This window comes from Saccopteryx bilineata, chromosome 1, assembly GCF_036850765.1.
Source record: "Saccopteryx bilineata isolate mSacBil1 chromosome 1, mSacBil1_pri_phased_curated, whole genome shotgun sequence".
NCBI classification, from domain to species: domain Eukaryota; kingdom Metazoa; phylum Chordata; class Mammalia; order Chiroptera; family Emballonuridae; genus Saccopteryx; species Saccopteryx bilineata.
The window spans coordinates 45,562,442-45,583,750 of NC_089490.1; the positions used below are offsets into that span (position 1 = coordinate 45,562,442).

Genomic DNA, 21,309 nt, shown 5'->3' on the forward strand with positions numbered 1-21,309 from the left:
AGAATTCACACGGTGAAAAAGCCAGTGGTTTTTATTGTGAACTTTGAAAGTACAACTTGAATAAGATTGCAGGCATTTCAGATGTAAAGAATGAGATATATATTACAGATAGTAAGAAATTAGAGGCACAACTCTTCTGATTATGGAACAGAGAAGCTTTCTGGAGACCTCTGTCCTACAGTCTTGAATGCTCTTTCCTCTCGTAGCGAATTTTTATTTAACTTTCTAGATACATCTCAAGTGTTTCCTCCTCTGTGGGAAGTTTTCTTAACTCATGTAAGAGAGACGTTAACTTCATCCTATGTCCCATCACTCAGCTAGGCATGTTTTCCACCCCTGACCCTGTGGAAACAGAATTAATTGCTTGTATGTTTTTTCCCCAACCAGGCTGTAAGCTCCTTGCAATTTTGAATTCACTGGTACCTCTAACAACACTGCAAAGTGTTTGATAAAGATTGGGGAAGTGAAGGGTGCGTATGTATGTTTGTATATGAGAAAACAGTGTGTAGAAGGCAGACCAATATATAAACAGTTCAAGTAAGGAAAATTTTTTAAAGTTCTGGAGTTTTAAAAGTAGAAGGAGGCGAGTAAGGTGGAAAGGAAGAGAAGGGAGTTTGTGGTAGGAATGCTGCAGAGGAGGAGGTGGGAGGCCATTGTCCTGATTCAGAAATGGCAGAAGGGAGGTTTGTGTTCATAGGGTTTAGTTGGAAGGGAGGACGGATGGGAGAAATCTGTCTTCCCAGGAGAATAAACGACAAATGGAAATGAGGTAAGTTAAAATATGCCTTCTCCTAAGAGGAGGAGATTTCCCTTGATGTGAAGAACCTGAAAATTTTAAACTCTCTTTGTCAATTTAACTTTAAAGCATTTAAAGTGCTTTAAACAATGAAAATACTGTTTCTTTCCTTTTTCTGTGTGTGTGTGTGTGTGTGTGTGTGTGTGTGTGTGTAAGAGAGAGAAAGAGAGAGAGAGAATGAGCTGACTATGGGTAGTTCTTAAGCTAATTTGTTTAACTGATATTTCATTATTTCATCTTGGTGTTTGCCCCAGCCCTGTGCTAGCCTAGTTTTGATTACAAGTGCTGGTAAGTCAAAATATGGTTCTTTCATTAAGAAGTTGAAAAAATTTACATACAGTGGAATTTGTGAATATAATTATTATAAATATATATGGGTTGCAAGAAAGCCAGAATATCATCAATATCATATTGCAGTGTTGTTGAGAGGAAAATATAAAGGATAAAGAGAACTATCTCTTTCCACAATTGAAATTGATAGTATGTATTTCCATGGTATTTAACTTTTACAGAATTAGACATTGTTTCTCATCAGAATTGTTTAATGTATTCCTGAGATAATTCTTTTCATCCATGCCTTCCAAGTTCATCATTTTCATTTTTTTAATGTCTTTTGCCTTTAACTTAGCAAATAGTAGATTAAGATTTCTAATTTATAAAAATGTCCTTTTCCTGATGGATTTAGAACTTGATTGCTTATTATAATCTTTCAAAAAATATGAACTTCTTTTGTAGAGACATACAGCTAAAGTAAACTTACCAAAAATTTAGGGTACCAGGGACATACAGTACAGTTCTCCTACTGTAGCTTTTTTAGGGGAAATTTCAAAAGCATTATGACAGCCTTTTACTACAGTACTTCAGAATTAGATTTACAGACAGAATCTTCCTGTCTCTACTGAGAACACAGCACTAGGAGTGATTTCTCTGAACTGTGTTGAATGTGCAGTGACTGGGTTCCCGTTCATTTCGAGGATACTATGCATGCCTGCATCCAGCTTCCTCCACCTATTACCTAAGAATGCACTGTAGCAGGGAGAGGCTGAAGGCACAGGTGGTTGGACTTGGCCTCTTCAAGTGTAAACAAATGGAGTGTGACAATGTGTGTTCTTTCTGAAATAATCTTAGGAATAAAAGACCCTGTCTACTCATCTTGAAATCAGTGAAGCGTTCATGATGAGAGATTTTTCTTTTTCTTTTTTTTTCTATGAAGTGGAATTGAAGTGTCATCTACAGCCTAGGACAGACAGCTTTTGGAGAACGCTTCAGGCTTTAATCTTCACTGTGGCATTAAGGAGCTTGTGTCACCACAGGCTAAAGATTCAACCTTACTATACCTGGGTTCTTTAAACAGAGCTAGGATGAAATCACTTTATTTTTAAAGTTCTGGTGCTAAATTTTAGATTTTTTCTATTCTAAAATGGATCAGTTCAATCCACCTATCATATACTTTTCAGGATTTCAGCTGAATGTTTATTTTTATATTCTTTTAATCGTGATTTGATATGAATTGGAAACAAATATTGGCAAAATAAGATTAGTTTATTGCTTTAATATTGTATAAGCCTCAAATTATATTAAGTAAAGTAATTCATATTATTATAAATTTACTTCTAATCTAATGAAGAAAAAATCAGGTTTGTATAGCTTATATAATAGTATTTTTCTTTCGGAAAAGAGTTTTAAATGCTACAATCTTGGCCATGTTCATTTCTTCCCACTTGCCAAACTGTAATATCTTAGTCTTTTCAGGCTGCTATCACAAAAAATGCACTAGACTAGTGGCTTGTAAACAACAGAAATTTATTTCTCACCCTTGTGGAGGCTGGAAATTCCAAGAGCAAGAACCAGCACGGTCAGGTAGTAGTGAGGATCTGCTTCCTGGCTTAGAGACGGCCATCTTCTTGCTAGAAGTTCCCACGGGTGGGGGGAGGGGGAGCAAGCAGGCTCCTTGGCTCCTTGGGATCTCTTTTCCTTTTTCTTTCTTTTCTTTTCTTTTTTTTTTTTTTTTGACAGAGACAGAGAGAGTCAGAGAAAGGGACAGATAGGGACAGATAGACAAGAAGGGAGAGAGATGAGAAACATCAGTTCTTTGTTGCAGCATTTTAGTTGTTCATTGATTGCTCATTCATTGATTGTTTTCTCAAATATGCTTTGCGGAGCTCCAGCAGAGCGAGTGACCCCTTGCTCAAGCCAGGGACCTTGGGCTCAAGCCAGTGACCATGAGGTCATGTCTATAATCCCATGCTCAAGACAGCAACCCCTTGCTCAAGCAGGATGAGCCCACACTCAAGCCAGCAACCTCAGGGTTTTGATCATGGGTCCTCCATGTCCCAGTTCGATGCTTTATCTACTGTGCCATCACCTGGTCAGACAGCATCTCTTTTTTATAAGGGCACTAATCCCATTCCTGAAGGCTTCACAAACCTCATGACTTAATCCCCTCCCCCCAACCCCACTTCTAAATACCTCACACTGAGTATTAAGTTTCAATGTATGAATGCACGGGGTGGTGTAGAGGGGAAACAAACAATCAGTCTATAGCAGTGGTAGTCAACCTGGTCCCTACCGCCCCCTAGTGGGTGTTCCAGCTTTCATGGTGGGCGGTAGCGGAGCAACCAAAGTCTGGATATAAATAAAAAGATAGATTTAACTATAGCAAGTTGTTTTATAAAAATTTATTCTGCCAAACTTAGCAAAAATCCGACATAAAGTACTTGGTAAGTAATTATTATTATATGCTTTAACTTGCTGTAACTCTGCTTTATAAATTTTATAAAGTAAAGTTACTTCCCTACTTTATAAATCACCATTACTGTGGAACCGGTGAGTGGTTAGAAAATTTTACTACTAACAGAGATACAAAAGTGGGCGGTAGGTATAAAAAGGTTGACTACCCCTGATCTATAGCATGCAGTTAAATCAGAATCATTTTTGTGTGGTTAACATCACATGCTTTTCTTAACTCCTCAAACTATCAAGATTGTCATTGTGTTACAACCAATTTAGTTAGGACTGTACGCTGAGAGTAATAAGCAACATGTGAAAATGGAGAGGTAGTAAATGACTTTGCTAAGGATGTCAGATTATCAATATCTATCTGTCATTTCTATCTGCCATTCTGTTAACACGTTCACCTTACTAAAGCTTAGACATCTGCGTAGGTGCAGTCATTGCTTGTTCACATCTTTAAATGCTGTACTTGACATAGTTTTTAGTTAATTCATCATATTCCCCAAAATCTAGGTAACTCAGTTCTGGAGTTTGGTAAACCTTGGTTTGCGAATGTTCCGTTCACCAGCATAGATTTTATGCTTTTATTGTATTATATACTTCAAGTTCCTGATTTTCACCACCAAACATTTTCTCTTTATAACCTGTGGGGTGTCTTTTCTTTTCTCTTTGAATGTGCAACTTTAAGTTTTGTTATTTAATACTTTTTCTAACCACAGTCAGTAGAGAAGCAACCAGCCAGCCATTTGCAACTCTCTCACGCACATGGGCTTGATCAGATTAACCTTTGTGTACATATATGATATGCTTGCCGGTCATGGAATCATTCTTCATTTGCTGCACACAACCATCCCACACATGACTCCCTAGACCTGTGTGGCTGTGCCCCGGATTACCACTGTTTACCTCGCTTGCCCATTTTCTGCCACTTATTATGCCCATCTTCTGAGGCCTGGGCGGGTCTCAGCACCGCCTGACACGGAGCAGTCGGAGCATTTTCCTTTACAAGGACCAGCTGGTCTGAATCATGTTGTGCTCATGGCCACCCTCACTCTGGTGGTCTTCTCTGACGCAAGAAAATTGGTCTCTTTCTTTCTCTTTCTCTCCCTACTCCTCACTTACTAGTTCATTCTTCTCTCTCAGAATCTGCAAAGTTCTTCCTGTATTTACTAAAGTAATTCCTTCTATGCCCACTAGCTAATCCCAGTGCCCTTTCCCTCCTCTTCAACCATAAATTGCCTTTCTGATCACTCAGTAAATAGATACAACTTTTTAAGCTTTTTTAATTTTAACCTTCTGGGTATATCAACTGGGTGTAAGAAAGAAATTAAAATGATGACCTATCTTGAACCAACCAGATGAAGTTGGTAATCAGAAATCTAAATAAACTTCCAATTATGATGCCACAAACTGATGTGAAACGTTTCCAGATGGTCATAATTTGGGAGAGTATAGCCACGTTAGGCAGATCCTACTTTTTCCCAGTTGATTGTGCTTCCTCTACCAGGACACACACAATCTCCTGTGGTCGTATGCCAGTCTCCAGAGGCGGCAGGGCACAGCTGGGGCAGGGCGGGCCTGTGAGCACAGACTGCTTGGTAACGGCACCTCTGCCGTATGTTCTTGCTGCGGACTCCCTATGGTTTGCTGGTGACCACGTTTGTAATCTTTGCCTACGGAATTAAAGTGTCCCGCCTGCCAATAAAACTCTTGAATGGCCTTATTGATAAAATGGAAACTGGATTATTTATTTTACTACTACCAGTAGTAAAGTTATCGTTCTGGCCACCAATCTTTCCCTCTTTTTTTATAAATGCAAGAGAAAAGAGATAGCTCTTAGTGCCTCTGAATTTACTTCCTCACTCTCCTGAAAACTTTAGAATTAAAAAAAAAAAAAAAAAAAAGGATTTCCAATTTTATAATTAAAAAAGCTGACCTCTGTACTGCAGTTTTCTTTGGAGTCTTTGCTTAAATCTAATCTTAGTAAATAATGTTTTCACTCTATTAAAAATCTGTAGACAAATACCCAATTATGTGAGGATCGTAAACCAGACAGGACAAAATGTGCTGGCACATTCTGCCTTACTCTGTGAACTGTAAGTCGGCCCCACTGAGCCTCTTCGTCTGCTGCCCTGCCGTTACCCTACCCGGTTTTCTTGAGGAAATTCTTCCTGGGTCTGCAGGCTTCGCAGTCCCCATAGGACCAATGTACAGACCATCAGCCTGCGGGTAGGGAAGTGAGGATGGAGTCTTCAGAGACACACACACTTAGTAGAATTGGACTCCCACACATCCCCTCCTTTCTTCTTGGATCCCCAAGTTTCCTGAACTGATGGGAGGAGAACTTCTAGGAAAGAGAATAGGATTTTGGGACTCACATAGGACTTCCTTGGGTGTTTATTATCAAAATGTATCAGACAAGTTTTTCAGAGCCTGACCAAAACTCCATACAAAAATACCCAACAGATTTCTTCTGGTGATAATCCTTCAAATGGATCAAAGTAAGGAATCCCTTGTATTATGAAGCATGAGACAGTCTTACAAGAGATTCTAGATTTTCCCAAGTCCCTGATTAAGAAATGGGAGCCCACATATTATTTTTCATTTAAAAGTTTAAGCCAAGCTAACAAAAGGGTAAATAAAAGGTATTTAGTTTTTACGTTGACAAAATATCTTTGTAATGATCATGGAGTTCAAGTTTCAGTTTAGAATCCTGACTGCTTAGAATTCTGTGCTTGAACTTGGATTACCCCCTCTCATACTGAGCTTTGCTACTCACGCCGTCTCTTCTTACCCGTCGGCTCTGCCCTGCACCTCCAGGCGCCTCACACACAGGTTAAGTCTGCTGGTGCCCACTTGGACTTCGGGGTGCGCACATTGGTTATACTATCCACCCTCAGAGGCTAGGAACCAGACAGACAGATGGGCCAGCCCTGTGTGTGGACTAGGGGCCATTTGGGCAGGAAATTCGGGGATCTGGGGGCTTAATTCCCAGGGGCCGACAGGCTCCAGGTGGGTGGGCATGAGATCCAGTTGGGTACAACCTCTCCATCTCTTCTTGGTCCATGGGAAAAGGAAGACCATGTGCTGTATGCAATGGTGAGGCTGTAAGAGGGCTGGGATGGGGACTTTAAGCACAAGGAGAGGGTTTCTGGGCTGTACTGAGATCATCTGTTCATAGCACCTTATATATAGTATGTTCTTAGTAACCGTATTGGCCAGGGGTCCCCAAACTACGGCCCGTGGGCCGCATGCCGCCCCCTGAGGCCATTTATCCGGCCCCGCTGCACTTCCGGAAGGGGCACCTCTTTCATTGGTGGTCAGTGAGAGGAGCATAGTTCCCATTGAAATACTGGTCAGTTTGTTGATTTAAATTTACTTGTTCTTTATTTTAAATATTGTATTTGTTCCCGTTTTGTTTTTTTACTTGAAAATAAGATATGTGCAGTGTGCATAAGGATTTGTTCATAGTTTTTTTTATAATCCGGCCCTCCAACAGTCTGAGGGACAGTGAACTGGCCCTCTGTGTAAAATAAAGTTTGGGGACCCCTGGTATTGACTAACACATTTTATAAATTCATATTTGTCAAATTTTATTTTATATGCAGACCATCTATACCCATCCAGTTGGTTAGGATTGTAGCATTTATATGAACAATAGTTATTCCTACCTTTCATTAATTGTCTTGTAAGTTGTTCTAAGTTTAAGCCTCCCCCCCCCCTCCATACAGATGTACACATACACATATGCTCTCTGCCTCTCCACTATGGATTGGGAAAATCCGAGCCATAATACAATAAATAAATTCCTGCTCTGCCGCTGGTTATAGCTGCACTAAGTCCCAAATCAGAAGCTACCCAGTTGTCCCTCAGCACCTACTGTTGACGGAGTGCCTGATGATGTGGCTGTGAATTCCGACGTGGACTGTCGGCAGTGACTAGTTACCATCACGGGTCTCTCTTAGATCGGTGGCACTCCTTTTCAGTTTCGCTCAAGAATCCCAGCCTGTCTCTTTAAATTGCCCTATTGAGTTTCCTCAGAAGAACTTCATATTGCCACATAGCTTGGATTTCAATTCAGAGCACTTCAGTTTTGATTAAAATCCATTTAATTTGTTTCAAGGAATGTGGTGAGAAGCACAGAGAACCTACTTTGCTTTATAGAATACAGGAAAAAAATCTTACTCATTTCCTTTGTGATCTCAAACTCTCTTTTCTGCCCATAATAATCAGTGCAGTATAAGCATCACCGCACCATAACTGGGAGCTTCATATATGCGTGTTTGTGTCAGAATATTAAACTGCTAGGAAAGGATACCTTTCTTTATTGTACTCTGCAAGGTACCTTGTACAATGGTGATACTTAAAAAACATTATTTATTACTAGATTCCCTTCTAACCCTAAATTCTCAGAGACTTCATAGAGAAAAAAAAATTTCCATTAACTCTATTGTTAGGAGAGGATCCTATTCTTTTAAATTTGAAACTACTATAGAGAACCAATTTCCTAACCCAAGTTTCCTATCTGAAGAACAGTTTTCTTCACAAAACTACCACTTTATTTTTTAAATCCACTCAGTTTTATTTAGAATGCTATGTAATACGACATAGGATAGGCTGCTGTAACAAGGCAGCCCTGAATATAGTGGCATGAACGAGACTGTCACGTAACGGTTGAGGTGGACAGTCCAGTCGGGCTGGAATAGTGGCTCCAGCGTGTCAGTCACTGCCAGCTTCAACACGTGCTGTCATCCTGAGGCCCAAATGAGCTGCCGCAGCTCCCGCTGTCATGACCCCATGCCGTCAAGAGGGCAGAGAAGGGAAATGTCCGTCCTTCACTGGAAGGGTGATGGGTGCTCTCTCTCTCAGAGAAAAGGGTAAGAATGGATGCTGGGAGCATGGGTGATCTCTGTGACATGCTGCAGCTTAATTATGCTCCATTCTGAATAGTATTTTGAATAAAATAAAGCACAAGAAGATGTGCTTTGAGTAGAGCATAAGACAGGGGTCCCCAAACTTTTTACACAGGGGGCCAGTTCACTGTCCCTCAGACCGTTGGAGGGCCGGACTATAAAAAAAACTATGAACAAATTCCTATGCACACTGCACATATCTTATTTTCAAGTAAAAAAACAAAACGGGAACAAATACAATATTTAAAATAAAGAACAAGTAAATTTAAATCAACAAACTGACCAGTATTTCAATGGGAACTATGCTCCTCTCACTGACCACCAATGAAAGAGGTGCCCTTCCAGAAGTGCGGTGGAGGCCAGATAAATGGCCTCAGGGGGCCGCATGTGGCCCGTGGGCAGGCCGTAGTTTGGGGACCCCTGGCATAGGATATTAGCATCATTCAATTTGGGATTGTACTCCATCAAAATACTTTGAGATCTTAATATGAAACAAGAGATAACCTTAAGTAGGTGCTAAACTCTGTGCTGAGTGCTTTACATAGGTTGTCCCATTTTCTACTCAAAATAATCCTAAGAGCCAAGTGTTACCCTCCCCCTCCCCCAGTCCATAGATGAGGCAGTGAGGCGTGGAAGGCCAAGCCAGCTGTCTGCAGGCGCAGACCAGCCAGCAGCAGAGTGGAGAGCTGGGACTGGAATCCACGCTCTGGTTCCAGAGTTGCCCCGCGAACCGCTTTCTCTCCCTCAAGCTCATGCGTAAGGCTGCCTTTTGCAATCAGATAGGAGGCAAATTTCCCTAAATAGTAATATTTCAAGTTTAAACAAAAACTTTAAGAAGAAAACATGAACTTTACAATGAAACATTTTCTTTTTTTCTAGATTTCAGCCTGAAGTATTGTTTTATTTTTACAGTCAAGATGGAAAATTATAAGGAGATACTGTAGATTTAATCTTCATAAACAAAATCCAGTTTCATCAAAAGTATTAAACAAAAAAGAGTAAAGAAAAAGAGATTTGAGCTAAATGTGATATATTTATTATTTCTTGCAAATAAACCTGAGGCCTCATTATTTGAACATCAAGAGTTGTTAATAAATTAGTTAGCTGTATTCATATAAAACGTCAGACCACTTTTTAATAAAGTTGACCTGAAATAAATTCATCCTAGTAATTGAGGGTTTGATCAACCTCAGACTGTTATCATAGGTGGTTATTTATCTTCAGGTGCTTTCAATTGCATTTAAGTCATCACCCTTAGTAAATGATAAGATGGCTTTAAAGTGTTAAAATAACGGCATCCAGCCTGAACAGGTGGTGGCTCAGTGGATAGAGCATCGGACTGGGATGCAGAAGGACCCAGGTTCAAAACCCCGAGGTCACCAGCTTGAACGCCGGCTCATCTGGTTTGAGCAAAAGCTCACCAACTTGGACCCAAGGTTGCTAGTTCAAGCAAGGGGTTACTCAGTCTGCTGAAGACCCCTGGTCAAGGCACCTATGAGAAAGCAATCAATGAACAACTAAGGTGTTGCAACAAAAAACTGATGATTGATGCTTCTCATCTCTCTCCGTCTCTGTCTATCCCTCTATCTGACTCTCTCTCTGTCCCTGTAAAATAAATAAATAAATAAATAACGGCATCCACTTCCTGGATGTATTAGTTTGGAGGGCTGCCATAACAAAGTATCACAGACTGGATGGCTTAGACAACGGAAATTTATATTCTCACAGTTCTAGAGGCAGCAAGTCCAAGGTCAGGTCTGGTCTCGGCTGCGGTCTCTCTCTTTGTCTTGCATATGGCCGCCCTCTTGCTGCCTCTGCACATGGCAGTCTCTCTGTATGTCTTAATATCTTCTTGTAAGGACATCGGTCTCAGTTGATTAGGGCTTCCGTAGCAGCCTTATTTTAACTTAATCACCTCTTTAAAGGCCCTTTCTCTGAACTTTTATATTCTGAGGTACCAGGGTTAAGAATTTAGCCTATGAATGTAGGGGCACATAATTCAGCCCACAGCACAGACATACTTGGGAAACACTGAGGCTGTGAAATCAAACAATTTGCAGCAGTGAGCAGGTCAGAATTTGAACGATCCCCCTTCTTTACTACTTTGGCCAAAATAGGATGCAGTACAAGTGTATGTTTCATTGACTGTAAAGCTCTTTGCCTGCATTTTTTTGGCAGCCTTGTTAAGTTTAACATGCAAATTATTTAAAAGACCATCTTGAACCTGCTATTGTTTACATTGTCACCAGCCAGGCAAGAGGAAAAGCCAGTGTCACATTAGCAAATGTTTTTGCTGAACAGATTGGTTGTGATTGAGTGAACTAAGCAGATATGACAGGCATATCTCATAACAATGCCAGGCTTCCTACCAGATAATAAAGGTCAGTATTCAGCACAGACCAGCCCTTTTTCTAAAGTTGCATCTGTAGAGAACTATGAGTTCATGGTAGTAAAATAAAATATTTTACCTCTTTTGGGTTACGAGAGAGGATAACTACATCACTGGAAAGGTTGTGAAATATTCTGAAACCATTACCACAGGAATTTATTCTATCCACCTCACAAAAGTATTCTGAATGATGCTGTTTTTAGCTTCATGACCACTGTATTTTTTCATTATGAATCTCTTTGACAAAGGGTAAGAAAAAAGGGCCATTGCAGACTTAATGGCTTGTAGGTTAACCTGGAAAATAAATGAGGAAAACCATAAAAGTCAAAGAATCAGCATGCAATTTTCTAAAAATAACTTTTAGACCTGTGAAATATTTACAAGTTGTACTTTTCTGGCTTGGCATGAAATCTATTTAAAAACCTTGGCACAATACAAAAGGAGAATTTTTGTTTGTTTGCTTTAAAAAAAATTATAGTACACTTAGAACAGATTACCTAATAAAAATTTCCGACTATGTGGTTACCACAACACTAGATGCGTCTGACATCAACAAAGAACAGTTGGATATTTTCTCTTAAAGGATGATTATTAGAGATCTATGACAATATTATTGTATCATATTATACATAATACAAATTACACATAATTTTTTGTGAATAATATATCGGTATTGGGCAGACAGAGACCATGAAACCATTAAGAATAGGTTAATAGTATCATAAAAGCCACACCAATGAAAGGTAACCATGAACCTTGAGAGCATTAGATAAGAATTCTGTGTCGTCCTTCCCTTGCTAAGTTCTCTAGCTTCTAGGTCTCACTGTCTTTACTGGCCTTTCACTGAACTCTTGTTGTTTGGGAAATGTAGTTATTTCAAGAGGCAATGCTGTTCATCATCTCAGGTCCTGTAAGCATAATTGGACATTATCTACCTCTCCAACCAATATTAGAAAAAATATGTTTTTTCCTGTACATGCAATCATTCCTGTCTGTGTGGAAATAAGCTCTAATATCACAGATCTTTAAAAAATAAACACGTTCCCCTAACCCTATGTGACTTTTCAAATACCAGCTGTCCATCACAACAAACCTTTTCAAAACAGTCATGAGTTGTCTGTATTGACTCAACTCTCAGCTTCTGAGTGGCGTTTCCAACCCCCCCCCCCCCCCCCCCCCCCCCCCGCTGCTGCTCTGAACCTACTGCTCTTCAGATCAGTATCGCCATGGAGCCAAGCGCTGAAATCACTAATATGTCTGTTCCTCACTCAAATGCTGAGTAGTAAGCAACTTTTTTAAAAAATTTCTTGAAACACTTTATTCTTAATTTCTTCATGACACTTACCTGTTCTGTTCTTCCTCGCATCTTAAAAGGGCTTTGTAGACTTCTTAATGTTCTTGATTTTCACATGGATCTCTAAATATGGAATTGTCCCAGGTTCCATTCTGTTTATCTGTTTACTCTTTTTAGCTCCATACTTTGTTCCTATTATATTAGTACCACAGATTTTAATCTCATCTGCACGCCAATACAGCCTCTCTGTCCTATTCTATTTCTGGTGCTAAGCTATCCCTCCTGGTTCTGAATCACGCATACTTTTGTTTTACTTTACTCTCCACATGGCTATTTAGGAAGCACCTCAAACATCCAAAAGAGAACTCATCATTTCCATCACACACAGTAGTTCCCTTTTTAGTAACTGACACTATCGTCCAGCTACTTATTCTAACTAAGTCCCTAAAAAGTACTGATTTCTTCCTTTTTCTTTCTTTTTTTTCTTAGAACCACTGTTACATCTAATAGACCAGGTACTGTTAGCTCCTCTTCAAAATATAATCTATGGCCATAAAATATAATTTATAGCCACCCTCCTACCTTGTCTCCACTGCCACTTCCTTAACCTAAGCCACTACTTATTTCTCCTTGGGTAGGAAAGTAGCTTTCTGAATATTCCCCCTGCTTTCACTTCTAGTTCCTGACATTCATTCTCCATGCAGTAACTAGAGGGAGGCTTCAAAACTGGACATCAGCTCAGGGCCCTTCCCTGTGACTTCCAATCACACTCAAGTCCAATCACGCCAAGTCCAGGCTGCCTCCCAGCGGGCCCTACACCAACGACTTTCCGCCTCTTGCACTCCGTCTGCTCTTGTTCACCTTCGGGCACCCTTTCATAGCTTCCTCAGGAAAGCCAAGGAAGGGCAGTCGCTCCTCCGGGTCTTGCCCTTGCTCCTTCTGCCTGGAACATCTTTCCTTCAGACGTCTGCATGGCTGGCTCCTTTCTCACCTCGGAAGTGGCCTTCCATGCCCAGCTGATCAAAAGGAACACACTCTGCTAACAGTCCCTTCTGCTTTATTCTTTACCATGATGATTCCCAGTATCCAAAATTATCATGTTAATTTATTTGTTTTAGTTGTTTGTTATATGTGCTATCCTGTCTTATTATTGTTGTAGCTGCACCACCTAGAATGATGCCTTAGATCAGTGGTCTCCAACCCCCGGGCCGTGGACTGGTACTGGTCTGTGGGCCATTTGGTACCAGTCCACAGAAAAAGAATAAATAACTTACATTATTTATCGTTTTATTTATATTTAAGTCTGAACGATGTTTTATTTTTTCAAAATGACCAGATTCCCTCTGTTACATCCGTCTAAGACTAACTCTTGACGCTTGTCTTGGTCACGTGATACATTTATCCGTCCCACCCTAAAGGCCAGTCCATGAAAATATTTTCTGACATTAAACGGGTCCGTGGCCCAAAAAAGGTTGATTATAGGTACTAGGTGCTTAAGCGTATTTACAGAATGAATTACAGTGGTACTTTGAGATACGAACAGACCAACATACGAATTTTTTAAGATATGAGCTGCAACTCGGTCCGTATTTTTGTTTGAGATCCAAGCGAAATTCCGAGATACGAGTTGTGATTCAGGAAGCTGCCTCTAGTTGGCGCGTTGGCGCACGGGTTCAGTATCAGCAGTTTGATATATGAATTGACTGACTTACAAGCTCGGTTATAGAACAAATTAAATTTGTATTTCAAAGTACCACTGAAATGTGTCAACAGGGTGTTTCTAAATATAACATATATCTCTAAATATGAAAAGAGAATATAGGTAAGTTCATATGTAAATATGACAGGAATATTCTGAGAGAAAGTTCGTTTTTCCAAATCTGAGTAAAATATTGCTCAAATGTTAAATGTTTGTTAAACATAGAATGTTAAAATATACTAGTTTTCTAATCCTTTTTTGTTCTTTGTATAATACTTGGGACAGAGGTTTAAGTCAAAGGTTTCATGTCATAATATGATAGTACAGTTCATGTCTTTATCAGGTTAATGATTCTTCAGTGAATAAAATAATTATTAAATAAGGCTGATATTGTTAATATGCATAATATTTTCTAATACTTAATGTTTTATGCAATATACTGATATTAAAAATAATACATGTATGTAACATAATTGATGCTATAAATACAGCATGGGCAAAAGAGATGATTACAGTAATTATATACATTTGTACTTGTACACAATACATATGATTTTTAACAAAGTTTTCAAATGAGCTTATAAGTCCATAGGAGAACATATACATGAAAATATCTATGTGGCTAAACCATTATTCTATTTGTAAATAAACAAGATCAGATTTTGTGTTCTCCTAAACTGTGATATAATGGAATTATAAGACTAAGACTGAGATTCAGAAAATCAGGTTTCTTATTCAGCCTCTTCTGCTAACGAGCGAGATGCTGAGCAAGTCCTTCTGTTCGCTAGACTGTAAGCTCCATCTGGGCAGGGATCGTTGTCTGTTTTCATTGCTGTATCTATCACCAGCATCTAGAAAAGGCGCAACCCATCGTAAGTGCTGAACAAATATTTGTTGCATGAATTATGCTTGGCCAAATGTATAGTTTCCACATATACAAAACAGTGTCTCTTCCAACCTTTCATTCTAAGTAATATTAGAGCCCTTATTTATTTAAATGAGAATGATTGATAGCTGGACCTTTTTATTCAGCTTTTACCTGGGCCTTTATAAACTTGTTTAGTTCATCAAAGCTCTCTGTGTTGAATAAGGCAAAAGCTAAGTTAGTTTATGTTTGCCATCTTCAGAAGTACTAGAACAAAAACTTTAAAATTAAAAATGTATAATTCAAATTTATAAAATTAAATAAGTACAAAAGGAATTTCAATCACCATCCTCTCAAATAATGTTTTGTCTTTTTCAAAGTGTGTAGCATTTACATTCTGGAACTTATTAAGGTTTAAAATTCTCAGAATTTCAGGACACCCAGTAGATATACCGTTCTTCAAGAAAACTTGACATTTCGACCTGGAAATGCTGAGGTCGCTGGTTCAAAACCCTGGGCTTGCCTGGTCAAGGCACATATGGGAGTTGATGCTTCCAGCTCTTCCCCCCTTCTCTCTCTGTCTCTCTCTCCTCTCTCTCCCTCTCTGTCTCTCTCTCTCCCTCTCTCTGTCCTCTCTAAAAATGAATAAATAAAATAAAAATAAATAAATATAAATCCTTTAAAAAAAGAAAACTTGACATTTAAATTTAAAAACAAACAAATTAATAGACTCTTTACTTTTAAATGTTTTCTTTTCATTAAACAAGTATGTAGTAAATGACAACCATGTGAAACTTTGTTGGGAAATGCACAGAAATAAGGTCTTGACAGCCTCCCTCCACTGTCCCCTGGACTGCCAGGTGCACACAGAGCCCTGGGGTCATGGCAGCAGAGCCTCCTGGCCAGTCAGCATGAGCACTGCAAAGACTGCAGCAGAAACCTGGAGAACTGTGTGCTGCTGACAGAGCAATGCCATTCCTGACCACCATTACAGCCTCCCATCACAACCACCAGGCCCAGCTCCTCTGTGGTGGTACTTCCTGTTCCCTGGGGCTTGTGTACTTCCTCCATCACATTTAAGGAGACTCTGACCCCTTTTTATTAAAACTATTGCTGCTCTCACCCTGTCACTCTCTATCCCCCTCGTCCTGCCTAATTATTTCTGTAGCACTTATTACTAGTTCTATTATTTGTTTATTTGTCCTTGCTTTTCTTGTATACACACACACTAGAATGTAAGCTGCAAGACAGCGGGAGATCCCGGCGTCTAGAACAGGGTATGACACACATTAGGACTTAATAAATATTCATTAAATGGATGGATGGATGGATGGATGGATGGATAGAAAACTGAATGAACACTCTCACCTGAATTTCTTTATTGCTGGTCCTCTTCACTCTTTTTCCTCCAGTTTCCAGCATCACTTCATCATTTAGATTTTAAGTTTGCCTGAATTATTTAGCCATGATCTTCAAAGAATTTGATGTCCCACTCTGGCTTTATTGCCTCATCCTGCCTTAAGTAAACATTTGTCACAATTCTACTTGGCTCACATTGGTAATACATACTTGGGGCTTACCCCTGCCTCTCAGATGAGATCTAGCCAATATGTATACTCTACCACAGTGACTTTATTTATATATACCAAAACTAAACAGCACTCAGAATATCTGTAAATGTTCCTACCTTCAATAAGTGTACAATTTGTACAATAACAAGTAAAATGTTCAAGACAAAGACCAGAAAGGGGAAATGCAGAAACTTCATTTGCCTTCAGTAGATAAATGGGTGCATCTGTATAACTTTCATAGGAGTGCAGATTGCTAAAATGTTTCTAAAGGACAATTTAGAAATAGCTATCAAGATTAGCCAGATCCCTACCCTTTCACTAGTGTTTCAGTTTTTAGAAATCTATTCTATAAAAACTCTCCTCTCGCAACTGAAAACATCCCAAATGCTCATCACTAAGATGGTGTAATTACGATACCACATAACCATACAATGGAATGGTGCAGTCATTAAAAAGCATAAACATGGACATGATTTATCATAATTATATTAAATGGAATGAGAAAACTGCACATTGCTGTTTGTGGTGTGATCCCATTTCTGAGTGCATACCACTGTTCTACATACTAGGGATATCAGTAAGCGGTATTCACACAACCCTCTTCTCATAGAACTAAGTTCTAAATGGATAAACACAACAAACAACTGGAGGTGTAATAGCAGATGGCGCTGTGCCGTGAAGAAATATGTAGAGTATGACAAGGTGATGGAGACATATGAGGACTGGAAAACGCCCCGGAGGGGGTGGCATTGAAACAGAGGCCTGAGAAACATGAGGCAGCAAGGCAAGAAAATCAGAAGGGACAGGCAGTAATGAAACAGGGCCTGAAGCACAGGCTTGTTATGTACAAGAAAATCCAAGGAAGACAGTGCAACTGCACAGCTGTGGTCCTGTGGGCTGAGGGGCAGCCCAGGTCTTACACGGCAGCCCAGGTCTTACACGGCAGCCCAGGTCTTACACGGCAGCCCAGGTCTTACACGGCAGCCCAGGTCTTACACGGCAGCCCAGGTCTTACACGGCAGCCCAGGTCTTACACGGCACTTTGCTGGCCACGGTAACAAACCTGCATTTTCTTTTACTTTTGATGATAAACCATCACAAGAACTTGAGCAAGGAAGTATCACATTTGGACTTGTGTTTTTAAGGAACACCGTGGCTCTTCTGTAGAAAATATTCAGTATTGAATCCAGATCGGATACCAATTAGGTCTTTTATTAGACAATTTACAAAAGGGTTCTAACAACCAAAACTCAGAGGAAAACCTGTGGCCTTTCATGTGATTTATTTAACAGCATTTAAGGTACCTGCTTCACAGAGGTTTTATGAAGATTAAAAAGTTTATGGGTATATCCATATAGTTTATGTGTGTAGTTATGTATATAGAGCACTTTTCATATATTATTAATAGGTATCAAATGATATTTGATGAAACATTGAAATAAAACCTGAAATGCTTATAGAATGTTTAAATGAAATAAGCATGGCAGATAATAAAAATCTAATAGTTTGTTTAACCTTTTGATACTGTTCTAATCAGATGTTTTAGAATTTCATTCCTATGCTATGAATAGAATGCTGGTTAATGCTTTTCAAAGGGGCTCAGAGGAGTTGTTCTGATCTTACGGTTTTTCGAGACAATGGTCAGGCAGGGTAACGTGCGGTGCCTAAAGACTCACAGCCCACCTGCCACTGCGTCACAAGGCCCTGAGATGACGCGGAAGCCTTAGAATTGAAGAACCGTATTTTCCCATGTTTAAGACGCACCTTTTTTCAAAAATTCTGGGGTCTAAAAACTGGGTGTGTCTTAAACAGTGGCTGTACATTTTTTTACTTGCATTTCCTGCTTTGTCACACTTGTTTTTGCACTCATTATTGAAGACAGTGGTTTGTCGTCAGACACAGATGAGGATAAGCTAATGGATGGAAGTTTTGACAGTGATGAGTTGTATGAATTTTATGATGAATAAAAACTTGAGTTTCAATAACTTTATGTAATACATTTTTTTTTTCAAATTTTGGACCCCCAAATTAAGGTGCGTCTTATACGTGGGAATGTCTTCTACATGGGGAAACACGGTAATACCTATTCTACCCACAGAAGTAACACACGCCACCTTCAATGAGCTTGTGGATGTTAAAATGTTGTGAAAATCATTACATAAAATTCTGAAGTTTCTCTTTAAGAGGATTGCTGATGTGTGGCAGTACCAGAATCGTGGCTCTTCCTCGTTAAAGGATGTGGCCCGCTCATTTAGGTCAGTTTTCACACATTTGAAGCATTCCAGATTAGGTTGTTCAACATGATCTTTCCACATAGCAGTTCAGTGCCAGATCCACTTCTTTATTGAAGTCCACAACTTCAGCATCAATAATACGATGAGTTCATTTTGGCTCACTGAGATTTAGGCAGTCTCTGGGACAGGAGCAGTGGTCTGCTCTCTGCTGCTACCCCGCTCGGCCCATGCCCACTTTGACAAAAAACATTTAATTAATCAGATGATTCTCTTAGACACTATAATTCTGAGTAAACTTTTAATTATGTACATAATTAACTGTTACTGTAATCAGCAGAGTCAATATTCAGGGAACTGTCTAAACAAAACTTAGAGTTTCTTTTACTTCCTCCTGCCAGAGTCGGGCCACAAGAAGTTGAAAAGCACCATTCAGAGGAGCACAGAGACAGGGATGGCCGCCGAAATGAGGAAGATGGTGAGGCAGCCGAGTCGAGAGTCTACCGACGGCAGCATCAACAGCTACAGCTCCGAGGGGAAGTAGGTGATGTCAGCATATCTGTATGGCTGTAGAACCACAGAGTTGTAGTCATAGGCAAAATAGCAAAGCCACCAAGGGTTACTGTGCAGCTTCCTCATTTGACTACCTGGTCAGTTATCTATTTAAAAACGACATGACCTCTTATGATACAAACACACAGACACACCTCTGCACCTACCTGGTCATTCAGAACTTTCAAGGGGATGATGAAATAAATGTTCAGTTAACAGAAGTTAACTGATTTCTGTCACCAAGAAAAGTTCAGAATACTTTACTGATGAATTCTTCCTAGAAATGTCACATTTAATGGAGTCTTTCATATGGGAAACTCATTGTCATCCCAGTTATCAAAATCTGTATTAAAATTTAGAAGTGAGGAACTAATTTTCTATATTCCTGCTTTTCTCCAAACTATTTTGGGCTTTACGTTGTAAGTCTAACATTCTCATAATAGCCACTTAAATGTTCTTGTTTTGAAGACATCATTTCCACCTTACGATGAAAGATCAGGATCTATTTTCCTTGTTATTTTTTTGATTAAAGAGTTTTAGTTAATTCTGAAATTAATTTTGAAAAAAATATAATGATTTTTGTTTTGCTTATCTAGTTTGATTTTTACCATTTCATATGAATTCCTACATAAAACCTGCATTTTCCTATGCTTGAGGATTTTTCTGGTAAAACAACTTTTACTGAGGACATAGATCTTACAAATTAGTAATTATTATTTTTCAGTGGATTACTTGGGGGTTGAGCATGTACAGATTTTTTGTAATTAATTATTACCATTTAAATATCTCATCAATCTAATATTAATAATTTATTTTATTTTACTGAAATTTTTCTATTTTGTTGAAAAAGTGAAATAAAATTATGCCAAGTTAATATTTGTGATATGCTTTCTCATTCTTAAAACTAGTAAGTTTATTTGATCAAATGTTTGGGATGCATACTCCTAGCAAGAAAGCTAAAAACAAAAATTAGCAGGAATGAATGTTATGGAGCTAAACTTGCTGATAAAATACCAATATTTGATGGAGTACTGTAAGGCATGTGCAAATGCAAGACTGGAAACATTATTTTTTGTTATAAAAATTAACAAATCGCCTGACCTGTGGTGGCACAGTGGATAAAGCGTCGACCTGGAAATGCTGAGGTCGCCGGTTCGAAACCCTGGGCTTGCCTGGTCAAGGCACATATGGGAGTCAATGCTTCCAGCTCCTCCCCCCTTCTTTCTCTCTCTCTGTCTCTCTCTCCTTGCTCCCTCTCTCTCCTCTCTAAAAAAAATGAATAAATAAATTTAAAAAAATTAACAAATCAAATAATACTTACTTCTACCATTGGATCAGCCCATTAACCTCTCTAAGATTTTTTTTAATAGTCTCTGGATGGGATAATAATATGTCCCCTGTCTAATTTACTGATTGTGAGGAAATCGTATGTGTGGAAGTACATTGGAAATAATAAATCCCTATGGATATCTGTTTGTTCAAAAAGTACTCATTGAAATCCAACTCCCCAACAAGCCTGGTTCTTGTTACCCAGGATACACCAATAAACAAGAAGAGCATATCACTACTCCGGTGAAGCTTACAGCCCAGCAATTTTAGGAAGTTATGATTTAGTAAGAAATAAGCATATTTTTTAAAATGTTAAGATCTTTTTATTTATTGATATATTTTAATTTTTTTTAGTTTTTAATTTTTTACTTTTAATTGAGATTATTGGAGTACAGGTTCAGTTGTGAAACTCAGTAAAACATCTGCACACTGCATCATGCACACATCGCCCCACGCAAAGTTTCTTTCATCCCATTTTCCCCACTTTGCCCACCTCCACGTACCCCTCACCCCTCTTTCCCTGTGGCTGTCACCACACTGCTGTCTGTGTCTGTGTGTTAGAGGCGTATTTTAATTAATTTATTTCTAGTTGAACTAAATAAAATTTCAGATGATATAAAAATTTAATTTATTCAAAATGAATAAATTAAACATTTTTATTTGTAAATAAGAATGTGGACTATGCTATAATATTTATTTAAGAAATTATTAGCCTGACCAGGTGGTGGCACAGTGGATAGAGCATAGGATTGGGACGCAGAGGACCCAGGTTCGAAATCCTGAGGTTGCCAGCTTGAGCTCAGGCTTATCTGGTTTGAGCAAGGCTCACCAGCTTGAGCCCTAGGTTGTTGACTCGTGCAAGGGGTCACTTGGTCTGCTGTAGCCCCTTGGTCAAGGCACATATGAGACAGCAATCAGTGAACAACTAAGGTGCCAC

General features: G+C 39.1%; 1 protein-coding gene across 47 annotated transcripts in view; it reads left to right on the forward strand.

Annotated features, from left to right (window-relative positions):
• Positions 1-21,309, forward strand: part of RIMS1 (regulating synaptic membrane exocytosis 1) — a 477,491-nt gene that overhangs the window by 447,534 nt on the left and 8,648 nt on the right. For all 47 annotated transcript variants that reach the window (XM_066253353.1, XM_066253373.1, XM_066253382.1 and 44 more), the window contains one exon: positions 18,893-19,031. In XM_066253353.1, coding sequence (XP_066109450.1) covers positions 18,893-19,031 — 139 coding nt within the window. The remainder of the gene's footprint in view (positions 1-18,892; positions 19,032-21,309) is intronic.